The sequence below is a fragment of the Pteronotus mesoamericanus genome, unplaced genomic scaffold (genome assembly GCF_021234165.1).
Source record: "Pteronotus mesoamericanus isolate MK-2021 breed Mesoamerican mustached bat unplaced genomic scaffold, CSHL_Meso_final contig_82, whole genome shotgun sequence".
Taxonomy (NCBI): Eukaryota; Metazoa; Chordata; class Mammalia; order Chiroptera; family Mormoopidae; genus Pteronotus; species Pteronotus mesoamericanus.
This window is the reverse complement of record NW_026555265.1, coordinates 20,367,445-20,389,317: the sequence shown is the minus strand read 5'-3', so window position 1 is coordinate 20,389,317 and position 21,873 is coordinate 20,367,445. Positions and strand designations below refer to the sequence as shown.

Genomic DNA, 21,873 nt, shown 5'->3' with positions numbered 1-21,873 from the left:
ATCATAACATCTCTGAATTTAGAACTCATGGCATCATAACATCACTGAAAAGCAAAGTGATTTCTAGTGTCAATATTATACCTCATTAGTGACTAATCAAAGACTATTTAAAAATAACTTGTAATCCAAATATAAATGGCAAAGTCCAGCATACCTCATCAAAGGAATATATAAATTTTATTGCTTTAATTATCATTGCACTGAAATATATTAGAAAGAGTATGGACTTTGAGGTTCTGTGTTTGAATATCTCTGCCACTTACTAGCTAAGTAAGTAATAAGCTTATACAGGGAAGTTCATCTTTTTGAGTACCAATTTTTGTTAGTTGACACCAGTGCTATTTGAGAGGGTTGAGAAGATGCAAATAAAGAGGTTAGTAGGAACACAGTAGTTTGTGAACTCAAAATTATGCCACTCCAGTAACTTCAGGGATGTAAGTTGTAAATTGCCTAGATGTGAGAGTCCTGCAAAAAACAGGAGACTTGTTTACTGAAGTTTCTCTTTTCTTTCAGAGCAAAAAATTAGCTTGCATTTCCCAGAATCCCTTATATTTGAGATCAGCAAAGTGACTGAATATTGGTCAATGGAACATGGGCACAGGTGATGAATACTACCTACAGACATGACCAATACATTGTTGTGACAATACTTGGAAGACATTGACTCCCTCAGAAATGGTAAAGCTATGACCGGAAATATTGAAGATTCTTGAATAACCGTATAGAGTAAAAACCCCATCTTTCCTTCTGCTAACCCATTTTAGACTAGGCTATAAAAAAGAAATTTGTGTTTTGTTAAGCCAATCCGAAGGCAGGCTTATTTGTTATGGCTGCTAGGATTCTTATACATACTTATACTTCATTTCTGAAGTGTCTTTTGATTTTAATTTCAGATTTCAAAGTCCTGATACACTTTTGTAGTAAACTTGGTTCATTTTTTCCAATCTATCTGCCCTTAATTATTTTACATATAAGTGTAGTCAAATGTATTTAAAATGATCTCATATTTTCAACATGAGACATAGCTGATGATTTTTAAGCTATTATTAGTTACTAAAGAGAAACAAACACTTTATAGAAGAGAAAATTTCTCCTTCATTTGTATAAAAGGCCCCTAAAATACCATTTAGATATAGTTCAATATTTATGTTACATTAGATGTATTACTATTTTTATGCTCCTTTTTGAAACAACATTGTTAGTTGAATTAGAGCATACATAAGATTGTTGTGTGTAACCTGTAATGCTCCATTGTTCTGACAGACACAAAAATATAATGAAACATAATGTTGTCCTCCCATGGGAGAGTAATGAAGAACAAAACTAATTTGTTTCACTAAAAATTAATTAGATACATCAGATTCAATTGTACCTATTACAGTGAAAGTTTGTAGCTGTTCTACATATTATTACCAACTATGTAAGGTAAACATGAAATGGCCAAATGATTAAAAATAATAGCTGTATTATTAAGTAAATTACTAAAATGTTTAAGTCAATATAAATTTGATACATGACATACTGTCTGATGTTTATATATGGAAATGCATTTGCTAGCATTTGTGTGTCTATAAGTATAACAATATAAAACTATGGACACTTCGATGTAAAAGTTGTATTACCAGTGGAAGCTACAGACAAAAGGACAATTTTACTTTTAAGCCTGTGTAAGGCTGTTTATTATGTCTACACACTATTTTAATTAATGGTCTCTTAATGGAACTTTCTGGAATGAAAACTAAACTGAGAAGGAATAGATGAAACAGTACATGGTCTGGCATGAGACAAAACTAAATTTATCAGCTATAAATTACATCAAATGCCAATAGATGATTTAATTAAAGCAAAGGGAAAATGAGGTAGAGCTTGAGTCACTTCAAGTGCTGTTTCCAGTACTGAATAGACAATAGGGAAAACGTAAATTGAATCAGAAAAGGGGATTAGACATCACTATGTCATTTTTAAACTAAGGAATAGCAGTTGTGTAGATAACGTTATCAGACAAGATTTTAAGGTAGATATGCAGGGGTACCTGTTTAAGGAAACAGATTTTAAGGTAGATATGCAGGGGTACTTGTTTAAGGAAATAATTCAGGCGTTCTTCAGTAGAACAGTAATTATTAAAAAGAAATAAATCTTTTGGGGACAAATACCCTTTTCCAGGTTGAATTTTGCTTACTGTATATGTGTGTGTGTGTGTGTGTGTGTGTGTTTATTTCAAATGGTATAATATCCTATTTTCTATTATTACAACTTGGGTATTGTATATTCTAACTACCTGTATAAGAAATAAGAATATTATTTTGTAGATTATATTTATTTCCTAGAAAGATTGGAAAACTATTGCATGATTCACTAACCCATAAATTAAAAGGTACACAGTATTTATTTGAAGACTTAGTCTTTTTAAAATAATGCAAGAGTTAAGCAAAACTTTCCATTTGATTTAAAATAATCTAAATTAACTTCATTATTTTAAGTTACTATACAGTTGTTCATTTCTTAACTGTTACGATGTGCACTTGGCAAAATGGTAGTCTTGCAATTATTTACTTACCTCTTAGTGTAATAAATCCCCAAAATATTTTAAGGAAAAAAGGTAGTCACTATAAAACAACAAAACTTTCCCAGGCTTCAGAATTACATTTGTAACTAAATTATAGAAAAATAAAATATAAAAGGAAAACAGATATTTGGCAAGTTTTTTTATCTTTGGTTAAAAATTATGTTCAAGCTCTTTAATATATATGCTAGAGAGACGGTAAAAAAAAACAAGTTTTATTTAGCTATCTAGGAGCTCTCACTGAAAACTGCATCTTTTACACATTTCATATATAGTTTTTAAGTTAAAAATTAATGGCTTATTTCTAAATACTATAAATGGAATATATATGTCACTTAAATCCTTTTGGGTGTACCTGTATTTCTTTCTTATTCCAATTTATTTTTAAAAATCTCAGAAGGGCAAGATTGTAGGCTTCCCTCAGGTTAAGAAATTAATTCAGTCTGTATGACTAATTAAGAAAGGGTAGGCAATTTAGAAGAAAGTTAATACTATAAGTTTTTCTCTTTAATGTTCTTACTATATATAAGAAGAAAAGAATGGGGAACTAAAAAAATTTACCATTACAACTGAATGTTAAATCTCTTCAGACACAATAAGCACTTTGTAATAAAAAATAATTTCCAGAAGTTGTCAGTATGCTCTGTGTGCATCATTTTTTTAAAAAAGATTTTACTTAACTATTTTTAGAGAGAGGGGAAGGGAAGGAGAAAGAAGGAGAGAAACTTCTATGTGTGGTTGCTTCTTATGTGCCCCCTACTGGGGACCTGGCCTGCAACCCAGGCATGTGCCCTGACTAGGAATCGAACCAGCGACACTTTGGTTCACAGGCCGGCCGGCGCTCAATGCACTGAGTCACACCAGCCAAGTGTGTGACTTTCATTTCAGAAAACATACTGAAAACAATGGGAATGACACATTTGCTTGTATCAAACACTAGAAAAATGTTTTTAAAATATGTAAACTCTCAGAAGAATTTTTTAAAAAGCTAACGATGCTGACAAGCAAATCAAAGCACGGAGAAATGAAGATATTGCCTCTTGAAAGACAGGAACCACACTAGGGGAAATCTACGTTTATGAGGCTCCTTTTCTTTAGTTGGTATTTCAATCCATGCAGGGTGAGGCATTTAGAACTAAAATGAAAACTTCATTCGTATTGATACGATATGTCAGATGATAGACTTCAGAGCTTCCAAAGCGACTCAAAATTAAAGGAGAAACCATGTGAAAGAGGAGGCCACGGGAAAGTGATGATCCAATGTCTGCCTAGAAAGCCTCTCTCAATCCTAGGATGAACTTTAAACTGTGTGTGCAGAGAAAAGATTCCAAGGGTCTGGTGAAAAACAAAAGCTACAAGACTGAAGAGGCTGAACAGACTTTCTTTCTTTCTTTCTTTTTTTAAATTAATTAATTAATTTTTTCAAATACATTTGTCTCTGCCTACCCCCCACCACTTTCCCTTGCCCCCTCCCGCCCTCCCTCCCTCAGCTCTTCCCCTTTGGTTTTGTCCATGAGTCCTTGCTATATGTTCCTTGACTTTCCCCTTCCCTTCCTTTTCCCCTGCTCCCCGCCCCCCATCCTTCCCTCTTGTCTCTGTTGGTTTCTTTTCCTTTCAGTGTTGCTGGTCTTATTTTCCTTGCATCTTTGTATTGTTGTTTAGCTTCCACTTATAGGTGAGATCATATGGTATTTGTCTTTTGCCCCCTGGCTTATTTCGCTTGGCATAATGCTCTCTGGTGCAGCCATTGTGGAAAGCAGTGTGAAATTTCCTCAAAAGCTGAAAATGGAACTGCCTTTTGATCCAGTGATTCCCCTGCTGGGACTATACCCCAAGAATCCCAAAATGCCAACTCAAAAGAACCTATGCACCCCAATGTTCATAGCTGAACAGACTTTCTCAGCTTCTGTCCACTGCAGAGAAGATCATGTTTAAGTTTTAATTTCTTCCATAGAGGGGGACTAGATAAACATGTAAGGTTTTTCACTGAAACCTCAAGAGGGCCATGCTTTAGAAGTAAAGACTAAACTAAGGTTTTGCCCTAATCAAAAGACAAACAGCTACATACTAACAAAATGTAAAAACTATGCCTGCACAAGATTGAGGTGATCAGCCAGTAATGAAACTGCCACTAGAACAAAATCAACGCTCTTCAGAAGTTCACAAATTTTTTTAATATGACATCTGCAATGTCTGGTGTACAGTAAAAAATTACTTGGTATAAAAAACAAGCAAAACAATCACAACAAAACACTAGAAAAAGATTACCTAAAGTCAACAGAAAAAGAAATCACTAGAAATAGACCATTAGATGATACACATATTGAAATTAGGGGATAATGACTTTATAGCGGCTATTATAATATATTCATGAACTTAAATTAATAGAGTTATAATAAATAAATATAAGGGGAAATTTCAGAAGGAAGAAGAAAATTTAAAAGATAACAAATGGACTCCAATTATGTGGGCTGCCCTTAAAATTTGTTGATGGTTTTTTTGGCTGTGCAAAACTTTTTTCTTCTTTTTCTTTTGTCCCCCCAGCCTGAGGAAATATATCAGAAAAAATATTGCTACGATCAATGTGCAAGATATTATTGCCTATGTTTTCTTCTAGGGTTTTTATGGTTTTGGGTCTAACATTTGTCTTTAATCCATTTTGAATTTATTCTTGTGTGTGGATAAGAAGGTGATCTTGTTTAATTTTTTCTTCATGTATCTGTTCTGTAAAATACATCATTGGTTACATTGATGTTATATTGAATCTGTGACAGCAATATATTGAATCTGTAGATTGCTTTGGGTAGTACAAACATTTTAATGATGTTCATGATCTGTGCTTCCATTTATTTATGTTTTTTTCAATTTCTTTCTTCAGTGTTTTATAATTTTCCAAGTATAGGTCTTTTACATCCCTCGTTATATTTATCCTTAGGCATTGTGTTCTTTTTGAAGAAATTGTGAATGGGAGTGTTTCCTTAATTTCCCTTTCTTATAGTTCATTATTGGCATATAAAAATGCAATATAGTCCTGGCTGGTATGGCTCAGTGAATTGAGTGTCAACCTGTGAACTAAAGGGTCATGGGTTCAATTCCCAGTGTAGGGCACATGCCTGGGTTACAGGCCAGGTCCCCAGCAGGGGGCGAGCAAAATGCAACCACACATTGATGTTTCTTTTCCTCTCTTTCTCCCTCTCTCCCCCTAAGGGTAAATAAATAAAATCTTTAAACAAATGAAATGTTCACCAATTCATCTGAAAAAGGGTTAATATCCAAATTATATAAAGAACTTTTAAAGCTCAACACCAAAAAAAACCCCCAAACCCAAACAATCCAATTAAAAAATGAGCAAAAGACCTGAACAGACACTTTTCCAAAGAGGACATAAAGATGGCCAATAGACATACTAACAGATGCTCAACATCACTAATCCTCAGAGAAATGCAAATTAAAACAACAATGAGATATCACCTCACACCTGTCAGACTAGCTACCATCAATCAATCAACAAACACCAAGTGCTGGCAAGGACATGGAGAAAGGGGAAGCATTCTGCACTGTTGGTGGGAATGCAGACTAATGCAGTCACAGTAGAAAATGGTATGGAGATACATCAACGATATGAAAAATGGAACTGTCTTTAGATCCAGTGATACCACTTCTGGGAATATAGCCAAAGAAACCCAGAACACTAATTTGAAAGAACATAAGTATGCCTATGTTCATTGCAGCATTATTTATAATTGCTGAGATATGGAAGAAGCCCAAGTGTCTATCAATAGATGAATGGATAAAACAGCTATGGGACATTTATACAATGGAATACTACTCAACCATAAAAAAGAAGAAAAATTTACCCTTTGTGACAGTATGGATGGACCTGGAGAACATCATGCTAAAGTGAAGTAAGCTGGTCAGAGAAAGACAAATACCATATGATTTCACTCATATGTGAAATCTAATGAACAAGCTGAACTAACAAGCAAAATAGAGACAGCTCCATAGACAGAGAACATGCTGACAGTTATGAGGCGGGTTACGGAGTGGAGGGACTGAGCAAAAAGGAAAAGGACTCCTGGACGGCAGTGTGGTGAGGGCAGGCAGGAGGCGGTGTAAGGGGTATAGATGTTAATGGAAAAAATATGATAAAGAAGAAAACATAAAAAATAACAAATGGAAATTATAGAACAGAACACTATATTATATGAAATAAATAATTCATTGGATATTTCCACTTTTGCACATAGAGAAATGACAAGTATTAACATGCAATCCTAGCATTAACAAGTAGAAAACTAGGCAAAACATGTGAAACAAAAGGGCAGGATTGTGAGAAAAGGGAAATAAACAAAGTTAATCTTACCATTTCATAGCTTTCTATCTGGAGACAATTTAAAGCACAACCAATAATGCTTTAGTTTATATATTAGCATTTATTATATGTACATAAGTAAATGGCATAACAATAGCAAAAAATATGGGATAAAGGAAAATGAAATTATATTTTCTAAGATCCTTATAAGCAAATCCTGGATTAACTATTAAAGAGGTGTACCTAATAATCCAATGATGGACATAAAATAGAATATTAAAGTTTTTTAATTCATCCAAAAGAAATTTGGAAGTTAGGTAAATAAGAACAAAGTTTGATAGAAAATAAATAGTGAAATAGTAATTGTAAACCCGAACACAGTAAACAAATTGCCTTAAAGATAATAGTCTAAAGGCAAAGATTGTCATATTGGATAAGAAAGCAAGAGCTAACAACATATGTATATATATGTATGTGTATATATATGTACATGTATATATACACATATATATTTAAAAATGGAAATACATACATTAAATACAGAGAACGTAAGTTAAAATGAAAGGATGGAGAAAAAGTAAAGCAAGTAAACATAAGATGATGTGGCTATACTAATATCAGATAAAGTAATTTTCAGGTGGAAGAGGAACGGGGGGATAAATAGTGATGGATGGAGACTTAACTTGGGGTGGTAAGTGGACAATAAATACAGTGTACAGATGATATGTTGCAGAATTTTGCACCTGAAATTTGTATAATTTTGTTAACTAGTATCACCCCAATAAAATAAAATAAAATAAAATGCCCATCCAATGTACATTTTGAAACCTTGGCGAAACTAAATTATACATCAATAATTAAAAGCTACCTAAAAAATCTCAAGGCATTAGGAAATTCATTGATGCACTTCTAAATAACATCTGCATAAAAACAGAAATCTTTAGGGGAAGTAGAAAGCATTTTCAACTCTATAATAAAAGCGTAACACATGTAAAGTTATGTTATAAAGTTATTAAGCAAAAGTTATTACGGTAACAAAATATCAGAAGTTATAAGATTCAGCTGAAGAAGTGCTTAGAGGGAAATTTATCACTTTGGAGGGAAATTTATTACTTTAAATATTCATTTTAGAAAAAAGAAAAGTCCAAATAATTGGTTTAAGTTTCTACCTTAAGACACAACATAAAAGTAGTAGAGAAAAAAAGGCAGAAATTGATTAATTAGAAAACAAATAAATAAAACTAACAGAGTCAAAAGTTTGTACTTTGAGAAGAATGTTAAAATTTATACATCCTTGCCCAGCCTGGTTAAAATTAGAGAGAGAAAGAGAGGGGGAGTACAATAAAAAAGAAGAGAGAAAAAGAGAAAATATAAATCCTCAGTATATGAGAATAAAAGAGGTGGTATTATTACACATTTTGCAAAAATTACAACTAAAAAGAATATAAATAAGGAGATATTGAAGATAAGCCTATGCTAATAAAACTTAGATGGATAAGACAGATTTATTGTTGAGCACAAACCAAAAATCCATTTACCACAACCAATACAGAAGAAATAAAAATTCCAAATTAGTGTAAATTCCTAAAAATAAACTCTAGAAACAGTTACTGAATTCTAGAAAGTATTTAAGGAAGAAAAATACAAAGCCTGGCAAAAAAACCTTTTACAAAATACAGAGGAGGAAGGAATACATCCCAACCCATTTCATCAAGCCAGCCACTGATTCCAAAACCTGACAAAGACATTAGAAGGAAAGAAAACTACAAATCAATATCTTTCATGACCAAATTCAGAATTCTTTACAAAACGTTAGCAAATCAGATCCAGTAATATTCATAGAAAGCATAATATATTCTGACCAAATAGGATTTATTCCAGGAATGCAAAGTTTGTTTACCTTTCAATAGAATTTACCATATTAACCATTCAATAGAATTTACCATATTAACAAAAATAAGGAGAAAGAAAACAGATTATTATACGAATAGACTAAGAAGAAGTATTTCATAACTATTAAAATAACTAAGTGAAGTTAATAAGGTTGTAACAAAGCAACATATAAAATTAAACATATTATAATATAGGACATTTGAAAGAGAAAAATTTAAAAATCCACTTATAAAAAAATCAAATACTCAGAAAAAAATTTAACATAACGATACACTGAAAACTACAAAATATTGTTGAGAGGAAATAAAGGTAAATAATGGAGAGGTGCATCATGTTTCTGGAGAAAAAGATTCACTATCATAATGTTAAATTTCTCCAATTTAAAACATATCGATTCACTGTTTTCAATGAACAATTTCAACATAATTTTGTAGAAACTGACAAGCTGATTTGAAAAGTATATGAAAAAGCAGGTCTGGAATAGCCAAAACAATTTTGCAGAAGAAAATGATGGAATATTCACATTACCAGATCTCATGACTTCCTATAAGCTACAGTAATCAAGACAGTGGTTTGGCAGATAGATAGCCTGAGAAGAAATGGAGCAACATAGGAAATCTAGGAATGGATCCACACTTATATGGTTAACTGGGAAAAGAAAAGTCAGTAAACAATGCCAACACAATTTGATAAATATTTGGAAATAAATAAGCCTCAACCCTCAAACCACATGTAATTACTTAAAGATGAATTATAGACCTACACATAAAAGTTAAAATTATAAAACTTGTAGAATAAAATATTTTAAAAAAATACCTTAATTAGCTAGAGGTAGGGCAATTTCTTAGAAAGCACTAAACATAAAAAAAAAAGTTTGATAAACTGTAGTTCACTAAAATTCAAAACTGTTGCTCAACAAAAGATCGTTAAGAAATGCCAGGTTGGTGTGTGTCTCAGTTGATTGACTGCCCACCTGCGAACCAAAAGGTCGCCAGTTTGATTCCCAGTCAGGGCACATGTCTGGGTTGTGGGCCTGGTCCCAGTGCAGGGCACGTGAGAGGCAACCACACATTGATGTTTCTCTCCCTCTCTTTCTTCCTCCCTTCCCCTCTCTCTAAAAATAAAGAAATACAATTTTTTAAAAAGGAGAAAATGAATAGAGAAGTCACAGGTAGGCAAAAATATTTGCAATACAAATACATAACAAAGAATTTGTATACAGAATGGTTGTAAACTCCTTCTAATCAATAAAAGAGACAAAAATGATTTTAAAAAGTCAAAGACTTAGAAATTTTACAAAAGAAAGTATATGAATATTCAATACACACTTTATGAAGTTGCTCAGCATCATTAGTCATCAAAGAAAAGTGAAGGGAAGTACTTTTTTCACTTAAGAGAATGGCTACAATTAATTACAGACTGGCAACATCAAATGTTGGTGACAATGTACAAATACTGGAAGTAATATTGTTTGTTAATGAGAGTAAAAAATTAAATGATTTGAAAAAGTGTTTAAAGTCTCTTATGAAGTCAAAGTATATGAATCCTATTACCCAGCCACTGCACTCTAGATATTTCTCCAAAAGATATTTAAAAACATGTCCTCAAAATTCCTTACACAAGCATATTCATTCTCTGAAGAGAAAATTAAAGAAACAAAATATGATATATTCTCACAAATTAAGACTTCTCAAAAATAAAACATAAATTGCATTATATATGGGTGAATCTCAAAAACATGTCTAGTGAAATAAGAAAGATGCAAAATATTATATTCTGTACTATTTTACTTACATATATTTCAAAAAGAGGCAACATAATCCATAGTGATAGGGTTCTGTAATAATGATAATAGATTTAATAGGGATTTCTTTTTTGGGATATTGTATTCAGATTATAAAGTTTCTCTTGGCATATTTCTGGTTAAATTTTGACATTTTTCTGGCTAAGAGAATGCATGCAGATTTAAAATATAACATACTTTCTTTAGCAATTGCCTCATTTCCTATTATATTTCAATGGCATCAAAATTAGTACTAAACCTATTGATTAAAAATAATTTTCAAACAAATTTTCAGCCATTAAACTCTTAGTAATTATAATTTTAAGGAGTTTATGGGACTCTTAAGAGCATGAGAAATTGCTAATTATTTTTTAAGAAACTCGAGGAAGTTAACCCATTTTCCTATATGATGCATGCAACCTCTCACTCATTACTGTATATCTGCTGTTAGGATGCAGGGTCAAAAATGATCTACTTTGGTACCAGCTGACTGATTCTGAAGCATAGGCTACACAGGTTGCTACTCACCAATTATTATTTGTTGTGGTTCACTTTTTACTCCAACCCCTGCACTGGTACTAGCTGCAACCTCTACCCGGTATTGAACACCTGGGAATAATCCACCAATTATTACAGACCGAATGGCTGCATCCACACTTTTGTTGATATGAAATCGTGTTTCATTCCCCAGACACCAGATCTGCAAAAAATGTGAAGTGAATAACAAAAGAAGAAAAAATTATCCTTTCTGATAATTAGACAAATTTTTTTTTGTTTTTTGTTTTAAGTAGTGATCAGTCTACTACCTAGCGTATAGAAGTATCTGTAATTGACATTTTTTAAAGCCTGATTTTTGCAGTTCATGTGTGTGTATTAAGGGAAGAACAAAAAGGAAAGCTGAAGCTATGCCATGTTCTTTCATCTCAGATAATCAACACTGCATGCTCATAACACAGTAATTCCCTTAATGCCTCTAGAAAGCGGTCCCTGGTTTAAAACAGTATTTGCATATGGATTAAAACATAAATTCTTCTCCTTAATTTACTTATCAAGATTTATTATACATATAATCTATTAAAATATGGTGGTTATGAGTTGTAATATTCAAAGTATGTAGGTGCATATCTAAGTAATTTATATTTCATTTAAGAAAATATTAACTTACACACAAGTAGTTAAAGAGATTAATTGACTTAAGTTATAGGTATTGACTGAAGTGAAATTAAAGTGAATATTTACATTGACAGTAATAAATCTTAATATTGATCAATATATCTACACACACATACACATGCATGAGAACAAGGTGGTAGCAAGTCATCAAACACTGATGTGAGGAAAGCTGGCCTTTTCAAGTAAGAATCAAATTTTAAGTCATACTTTCTTCTGGGATATGGAGATGTGTTACTGTGCAATGTGTTATAAAATGAATGGTACTACATATGCATATTTGTATTCGTATTAAATAGTATTTTATATTCTGGACTCATAAGGAACACACAGGGTTGTTTTCTGAAATAGATAAGTTTCTGAAATTTTCTTTAAAATGATTCCTGTGAATTATATATTACTTTGATTTATACCACAATGCCTGTGTTACTAATGAAGGAATAGTTAGTCCTTAACTAATTATTTTATTACCAAAATATGGCCATCTGATATGAGTGAGAAAGTTTTTAATTGACACAAATTATCATGTTGTAAAAAGAAATCAATTTTTAAGTAAATGAAAGTTTAGGATATTTAGTCCCAGATGATACAAAAGTAAAATATTATTAAAATATACATACATACACAAAAAGACATACCATACCAGATTATCCGTGCTCTTGAAACAATGTATCCTACCTAACACTTCTAAAACTTTAAAATCTACATAATTATCTTGTTTTAAATCACCTTATTCTCATATTTCTTATGGATGTGTCTTCATAATGTGATGGGAGTAATTTTAAAAGCTTATGTTCATTCTCCCCATCCCATTTGCTTCAGTAAGTTAAACATTAATTTAAGAAAATTCTGTTTTAAATTTATGATTTTTTACTTAGATATAACTTAATTTAATCTGTGATATTTTGAGTTAAATAATTCAGCTTAATTTCACCTACCAACTATTAATTTCTGGAGTAAGGTAGGGTGTCCAGTTTTCTATTCTAATGAATCTTTCTAGTATATTTTTGTCAGAATTATGTATATATGTATTAATAACAAAAATCATAGTCTCACACTTTTTGTAAGGTTTAATGAAGAGGTGTTTTACTCTCACATGTGGTGTAATAACATCACCTAGTCAGAATTTCACTTTTGAAGTTATACATCTTATGTCTGCTAAACATCAAATGATGATGAAACAATGGCTATATACTGTTTGAAAATAGCAATCAGTTAAGTTGAAAAATGAGATAATCAACCAATTTTTTTTGTAAGACAGTTTTTTCAAAAAAAATTTTAATAGCTCCCTTTCTTGAGTGAAATATTTTTTACAAAACTGCAGTAAATTCACAAAAACAGAACTTAAGAGTAGGAATTGGTGCTGCACGTCCTCCTATTACAGCCCAAGTTTCTAAACCCCTGAAGCATCTTTTTTTGAGAACACAATTTAAAAACGCTGCTATCAGGCATGTTACCCAGAAACCTAGTAACAAAATATCTCTCCTCTGTTATGGTTTACTTGTGCAACTGAGTTTGTATTACTTGTGACCTTAGACTTAGGTTCTAATCCCCTATTGGTTTCTTGACCTGTCACACAAAGATATGAAAATTAATTTATATTCAAATATAAAGAAGAGGAACATTAGAGAAGTGTCCCATCCATGAAAACCTGAGACTTTCTTCGGAAACCCTTCTGTATGAGCCTTCCTTCTTCACGCATGCCCTACCTTGTACTCTTGGATAATTCCATTCTGATGATCCGGAGGGGGCGGATCCCAGGAAACACTAATGCTTGTGCTATTGTGGCTTCCAACTGTCAGCACTGTGACAGATTGTGGAGGGGCACTTGGGGCTGCAGAGCAAGTAATTAGAATAAACACAAACTGTAAGGCTTGGTGTGCATTAAAGCTGCTTGCAGAATATGAATATGAAGACAAGATGCAAGAGGTTCTGGTTTTCAGTAGTTTTAAATGTGCACATAGTATTCAACAGTGACAGATTTTTATAAAATATCATTTAAATATAATGGATTGATTCAAAGTAAATACAATAGCTGTGGTAACATGAACTGAATAATAAATTTAACAGCTAACATTCTACTATATACCCAGCAGAGAGATAAGTGTCAAATTTAATTCTCACAATAACTTTAAGAAGTAAGAGCAACTCTTATCTCAGGTTTACAGATAAAACAATTAAAGTTTACTGCAAGAGGCTAAGTTTAACAACAAGGCAGAATTTAGACACAGTATGTCTGATTCTAGAACTTTGATTCTTTGGACTCTAATAGGCTCTCTTTCTGGGAAAAGAAAAACAAAACACTGCTACAAAAATATTCTGAGACAATGTATTCCCAAATTTTATCAGTCATTATTTTGAGCGGTGGCATTACTGACATCCTTTTTACTTCATTTTAGTTTGAATTTAATAAATAAAAACAGAAACACAGTTATAAATTTCAGAAACAAAGAAAAAAATAATGTTTTTTCGTAGTGAAAAAAATACTTGACTGCTATAAATTGACTCATAATTTAAGATTTCAAATTTTTATTGATGGCCAAGGAATTTTGAAGATATAATGAAAACAGTAAATGTTGGGTCAAACGTGACACGGACAAGTTTTAATTTCTTACATTCTTTTTCTTTATGATTTCTCCTGTAATCATGCTGAGAAAAGGTGAATGAGGAAAATTTTCTGATTTGAGATTGAAGCTTCTCTCATACAGTGTATCTGAGAGCTAATGAATACTAATTTTGCTGGAAAATATCAATTCTCAGTGAATCTCTGAGTTTAAAAACCAAAGGAAAAAATCAGTATTAAAGTACTAAGAATTAAAACAAAATTCAAAGGATTATTATGTAATAGGGTCAATGCTTTCACAACTCTGCAGTTTAGCCCTTTGAAAATACATGCAACTGAATTGTAAAAGACACTTATAAACCCTATCGATAAAGTCTCCCATGTTTGGTAAATCTGTCATGATATATTTCACTGAAGTATGGCCATATTTGCATTCAGATACAGGCACACACATACCACAGTACCACTCTTCATTACTCCTCTATGTGATAATATCGTTCCAAAATATGGCATGATGGCATTAATCTATCCATTTGTCAACAAGTTTTGTAGTTGTTAAGTAGACTGCATTGAAAAATAACTTCTGAGAACTGGTTTCTCATTGGCCTTTCTGCTGGCTTGGAGGGAACACCATGCCTGCTTCCTGACAGGTCAATTATTCCTGTGCTCAGCTTCCTTCTATAGATGTGAAAGAACACACATCGCCACTCATCATTCCCCGGCCCAGGCCAGCTAGGTTCCATGTGTTACCTTTAGAAAGCCACAGAAATCGGAGATGAACATACCGTGAATGCTGACAAATGTCTAATCCAGAGGAAACGTCTAACTGCAGTAAAATGGATTTATGGAAATGCACTTCAAACACAGCATTCTGTAATGAATTACCCCACTTGATACTACTACAAATTTTCAACGTAAAATAAAATGTAATGGTAATGACATTATTATTAATTTTTAGTCATATTTTTCTTTACATATACTAAAAGTAGATTAGTGATACCGTTAAAGACATGCACTTCTGTCCAAGTCAGTTTATCACACTGAAAACAAATGTCAGGACAACATTCTCACTGTGTTGCTTATTATGAGATTTATATATATTTAATAGTTATTTGGTCAAACATGTACACATTAGGATGAGCAACCTATATACATTTTCTTAAGGCTGGTATATTAATTTATATAAGATATGTTTAGAAAAAAGGCTTTTTTATGGAAGTTCTACACATAAAATTAGCAGAAAAGCAGAAAAGGGAGGAAATTGTTATACTGGGCTTTTTTTAACTTTTATTATATAATTTATTATAAGTCTCTCGTTAAGTGAAGGAGACCCTAGTAAAATGACTGGTTGAGACCTACATTTATTTCATGACCATCACAGGTTGCCTTTAAAATGTAGGCAAGAGAACTTCCAAGGACGATGAGGGGGAGGAAACGACACTAAGAAGAAAGCTATGACAAACATGCAAGTGGCTTCCTGAATTAGAAATGACGAGTCAGACTGGCAGAGGCCACAGGGAGGGAGGCATATGAAAGACAATGTCATGCTTTAGGGCACCACGAAAAAAGGGATGTGACAATGAACCTCCTGTGCTTCTGAATTTCCAGCAGTCTGTCTTCTACTGGAGCCACGTGACTCTAATCCATGTACAAAGATATATGAGGACATAGGAGAATCAAATTCCAATGTACTGACAAACAAGATTTTGGGCAAATGTTTACTTAAGAAAAATTCAAATTACTTGCATGACTTTTTTGTTTTTGAGTTCTCAGATTTTATGAAATTCTCAGAATAAAAAAAGAAAATAATACTCGCAGGAGTCACTTTTAGAGTCTCTTGCTACCTTTCTAAGGAGGATGATTAATTAAAACTTCAACAGAAATTGGTTTCATTATGATTTGTTTGGTTAACATTAGAAATCTGAATACTGACCTTCTTCAGTAGTTCGAACTGTTTTAGATTCACTATCCATTCCTTGGAACTCATTAAAATAAGGTCGAACTTTAATTTCATAAGTCACCCCCTTTTTCAGGTTGACTAAGACAGCATTTCGTTCATTTGGGACTTTAGCATCTAAATTCTGCCATGTTGACGTAGCTTGCAGGCCTGAGGTCTGACGGTACATCACGCGGTAGCCTTGAATAAACTGGGGCTGACGATCAACCTGAAAAACATAACAAATGGTTTTGAAACCAAAGGGAAGTATTTTAGACAACATATTGGGGGGTCCATCCTCATTTCTCTTACCCTGTTTCAGTCCTCATCAGTTATCATCTGAGTGATGCCACCACTTTCTAGTTCACATTCCTGCTCCTTACACCCTCTTCCAATTCTGGGTTCACATGGCTTCTACGTTATTTCCAAAACAAAGAGAGAGATGCTTCCCTCTCCTGTTTAAAATACTTCATGGTATCTAAGATACCTACTTAATTCAAATTCTTTGGATTAGCACAAAGGCCTGTCAAGACCTAGACCTGCCAATTTTTCTAGCTTTATTTCTTCTCTGTTTGTCCTTTTCCTATATTCAACAATTCTTATTTTGTGCTTGCATATATAATGTGCTACTAGTTAGGGATTTCCTTTCTCATCCCTTGTCCATTCACTAATACTTTCACTCATGCAAAACAGTTTTTGAGTTCCTACCAATAAGGACCAGGAATTTTGCTAAAATCTAGGGATAAAAATGGAGACTGTCAGGAGTCAGTCCCTGCCCTCATGGTGCTTAGAAGTGATGTGGAACACAGGCGTTGCCTAATGATCACTCAAACAATGTTCGAAGTATAGCCGTAATAAACAAACATAAATAACGTTATGGTTGAGATGTACAAGGAGTTGAGAAAGCCTAGAGTGGAGAGGAAGTTAACTGAATCAGGAAGAGAAAATAGTTTTCCTGAAGAACAGTGCTGATCTAAAAGAACAGCAGGATTCATCCTGTGGATAAAGAGCAGGAACAACATGTGTACAATTCCTGTTGCTGGAGGAGACATATGAGAGACTAAAAGTTGAGGAGCTAACACATCTGTTTTAAATGCATAAAAAAGCTTGTACACATTGACAAATATTAAAATCTTTCATTAATTTACCAGTAGTCCCACTACTAGCACAATTTGACAACTTTCTGTTCTTTTCATTCATTTAGTATACAGAGGATAAGCAGCTGTTTTTAAATGAAAATATGAGATTTTGAATCTGAAAACTCATATCAAATAGACATTTGAAAGTTTGTTGTTCACTCATAAGTACATAAAATTGGATACATAAAAATGTAAGCTAAAAATGAAACATGTTCTCTTTATATGTTTATGAAATAATCTTTACTGGAGCTTTATCATTTCCTATTTTCAGAGGGAAAAGGATTTTTAGCTATTTTTAAGTGTCTTGCCATGTTTCTGGAAATGCTTCACAAACATAACTACCATAGCACCTTCTCCAATTAATATTCCATATATAATTAATAGTCGTATTCTAAAAAGCCTTTAACTTGACATAACTCACAGTCAAATAAAGTGTAAAATTGAATGAAGATGGGGTGGAAGAACCTCATTTTAGGAAGAATGAGGAGAGAGGAAATAGAATAGAATAATAAAAATGGTTATTTCAGCTTGTTAAAATGTATTTATCCAATTGTTAACACATTATAAAGAAAAGTTATTCTTTCATGTATTAACTTCTAACTTCTTGACTTGTCACATTTCATTTTTTTAAAAATAAAGGCAGAAAATTGAAAAGCAGCAAAACCCGGTGGGCAACCCCAGAACCAACTGCAATGAGTAAAGGCCCCTCTGTTAGGGACCAATCAGTGGAGACCACGACCCTGAGAGGGCTCTCCTGGAGAACGGATGCATATTCCACTGAAACCCTCCCCTAGACCTCCCATAAAATTCCAGTCTGCAAGAGAGAGAGAAAAGCCTCCAGACAAAGGTCCCTGCATGTGTGCTCTCCCATGCCATTTCCTTCCTTTCTTCTTCCCCTGCTTTCCCCACTGGCATGTCTCTCTTAGACTCTAAGGAATGGGCAGCTGGCAGCTTGTCCCAGGCTAGTCCCTGGTCTTGTCTCCAAGGCCCCCTTTTTTCTGACTTCCCAGTGAGCTAAGGCAGCCTAGCACAGGTTCTCCTCTGTATGTTTTACTGTCCCCAGCTTTCATGAGCATATCCTCAGAGAAACAAAACAAAAACAGAATCTCAGTCAAAATACAGTGGAACAAAAAGATGCTTTTTTTCTTTATTCGGAATGTCCAAGTGGGAAAAATTCATGAAGCTGGTGAGCATGAGCATGTGTGTTTTCATGTATAGCGAATTCCAGTTTCAGAGTTGAGTTTCAACTGGTAAGAATTCCTTTACTCACCTGACAGCTTTCTAACCCTCGAAGATTTTCTGAAATTAGTGCTACACTTGCTTGAGGTTATGTCATGAAAAAATAAGTCCATTTCTGATGCCAACCTCATGATCTTTGAACCCTCATCCATGCCACAAGTTGGTAACACTGAACATATTCTTTGAAAAGCAGAAGTTGTTCTGACATTATAAAGCAAGGCAACTACAAAGAAAAAAGTTAAATTTATAGGACCCAAAGAGAGATACCCTTCATCAAAACTGTCAGTGTTCAAAAAAATCACTACAGCATATGTTAAAACAACATTAAGCTTGCATTTTATAAACTTCTCTGCATTCACTTTAAGTGAATTTATATACTGAAAGAAAGACATAACTCACAATAATAGCTTGTTAATACTGAAAGAAGCAAGCTGTGTTTTAAAGAAGAACATTAAGCAGCTGTTTCCAGATGAAGGGAGTCTGTAAATCAGGGTAAATTGGTTTTATCCATGTTTGGTTTTCATTAATTAAGTGTTTTAGGGACTTTATGAAGCTAATGTTTACTACACAATATTGCCTTGCTCACTTCAGTGTACACTGCCTCCAACCAGTATTTTCTAATGATCTCCTTAATAACTAAATAGTTTAACTGGGTTTTGTGCAGTTGCAATACATTCTTTTCTGAAAAAAGAATCTGTTGTTACCGGTGGAAGCAAAAATGAAAATGGTAAACACTATCTTTAAAAAAAATAGGTGGGATTTTTATTGGATATGCATTCTACACCACTGACTTCTGAAGCACATTTTGACAGGTGGTCATTTTCAAGTTAAACCATATGTTTGCTACTAGTTTTATTAACATTTTGATTATGAGTCTGGACACAATTCCATGGGTTTATAGAATTTTAAAAATTGTTATTTTCTGAAACATAAGTAAAAAAAGTTGTCTTAAGGAAAAAGTGAAAAGATGAAGAGAGGTTTTCTCAATTGAGTTTCAGCTTAGCCTCTTAAACTTTCTGAGTCTTAGGTTACTTAATTTGCTCAAGTAATACCCATGTTAGTACAAGAGCACAGACACAATTAAATGACTAATATAAGTTAAAGTCTTGGCAAGTTTTAGCGATGCACAATGATAAAGTATCATTGTTAAGTAAAGAATATACTAAAGCTGAGGGTCCAAATGTGGCCCTCAAATCATCACTTTCATTAAAATGTTTAAATGCTTAATATTTATCTTTTCAATTAAAAAAATCCCCCTAAACTGAAAATTCAAAATAAATTTTCTTAGGTGGGTTTAGCCTGCTTAGTGACTGATCTGGGTTTAGCTTAGTTCTGAAACTAGTTCACCAGGCCATTCTTTCAACTCCAGTTGTTATATTTAAGGGGCAAAGGGCTTGTGATTCTTTTTGTCTTTGAATCAAAACAAAACACATGCACACACATGCACACACATGCACACTAGAATAAACTTTTAAATATATTTATTATTATTTTTCTTATGAAAAAGTCATTTTCTTATAATTTATGCCTATCCTCATTATAAAAGCAGTCATTTTTAGAATGTAGAATTTGCTAATTATTGTTGCTTCAAGATTAGCCTTGTGGGGCCTATGGATGGTTTTTAAGTACAAATGATATATATGTTGGGTAATTGAATCCTGCCAGCCATTGTTCAATCACCTCACTTGGCCCCAAATATGAACAAATGGGTTGGGAAACATATTTCTCCCCTCAAACCCAACACATCTGTTACTTCAAACAATGTGATAATTTAAAGAACATGCACATTTAGCAAGTTGAAAATATGACATCAAAATAAAATAGTTGGTCATAATTTCTTTGATAACCAAACTTACCCCCAGTCTAGCTTTATTTCACTACATTTACCTCTCAACTACATGCTTCTCTCATGGGAGCAATGGCTTGTGATATAATTGAACACTTTCTTTTCTAAAATTAAAAAAATGTATGAAAAAAACTGAGTTAATCATTCTGCAGATAGTTACTGAAAGGGTATCCCAGAAATGATGCTTTGCTCTGAAAAAAACAAACAGAAATTACAAACAGATTCCAGACTCTAAGAAGTTAGCTCATAGGGAAGAGAGATACAAAAACTAGAAATGACAAGCTTCTTGGGAAATAAAGATGGATATGACGAGGTCCTCCTCCTGAAAAAACTCCCAGACTACTGACCTGCAATTTTGATCTAATTTGATTTATTCTTTTTAACTCAATGACTTTTAAAGTGATTAACTCTATGAACATAATGACTTTGATTCTTACCCAAATAATTCCCACATTTAGAAGCAGCTTCAAAAAGCCTGTTCAAAACTCCCAACAGAGCAGAGAAGACTTTTTCAATTGAGAATAAGGGAAAATCTTCTATTAAAAACACAACTATTTCCTTGGCCTTGTTAGTTTTCTATCTACTCAAGGATACACAAAGATGGAAAAGGCACGGCAGATAATGCTGCTACTGTACCACTGGAAAAATTATGAGCTCATTATGTTCCCCTCATGGGAGCAGAAGAATAGAAACCATTATGTGCTGAAAATAGATATGTCTATGTGAAATTACATAAAAAATATAATTAGAAACAATGTAATCCTAATCATAATTACTTTTAAAATATTATAAACTTAGTTTCACTTTTATTAAAGTATTGCTCAATTTTGTACTCAGGGGCCAAAAATATGACTGATCAGATGGTCCAGTTTAAGAAGTAACAAAATGTCCCATCTAGGATCATATGTTGAAATTCTACCATTAAGAGTCTTTCCATTTGACTAAATATTTGTCTACATTTCATCTTTACAGTGAGTACACTAAAAGCAGGTTTGAATTAAGGAAGTTCTAAGGTGCTCCTATTCTAATAAATAATGTCTCCATGTTCTCTCACAAAGGAGTAGATGAGCATTAATACCTTTTGTGATGTTTTGGGATGGAGTTAACCTCTTCCCCTTTGATTGAAATCTCTGTTTATAGGGTGTATATATACTTGTTATGACACTTATCCTTGCATACTGTCATTAAAAATTTACATGATTCTCTCAAATAGATGTATGTCTCTTTATATAGGCCCCTTCACACCTAGCACAAAACTGGTTCTCAGAAAAGGCTTGATAAGCCCTGGCTGGCATGGCTCAGTTGGTTGGAGTATCATCCTGTAAAACAAAAGGTTTTGGGTTTGATTCTCAGTCAGGGCCCATAATGAGGTAGCAGCTTTCATCCCTAGTTGGGGCATGAAAGAGGCAACAACAAATCAATGTTTCTC

General features: G+C 33.2%; 1 protein-coding gene across 1 annotated transcript in view; it reads right to left on the bottom strand.

Annotated features, from left to right (window-relative positions):
* ROBO2 (roundabout guidance receptor 2) overlaps window positions 1-21,873 on the bottom strand; it is a 581,303-nt gene that overhangs the window by 56,990 nt on the left and 502,440 nt on the right. Inside the window, exons 15-17 of the mRNA XM_054585229.1 lie at window positions 16,218-16,449; window positions 13,431-13,555; window positions 11,080-11,251 (exon numbers count right to left, since the gene is read on the bottom strand). Coding sequence (XP_054441204.1) covers window positions 11,080-11,251; window positions 13,431-13,555; window positions 16,218-16,449 — 529 coding nt within the window. The remainder of the gene's footprint in view (window positions 1-11,079; window positions 11,252-13,430; window positions 13,556-16,217; window positions 16,450-21,873) is intronic.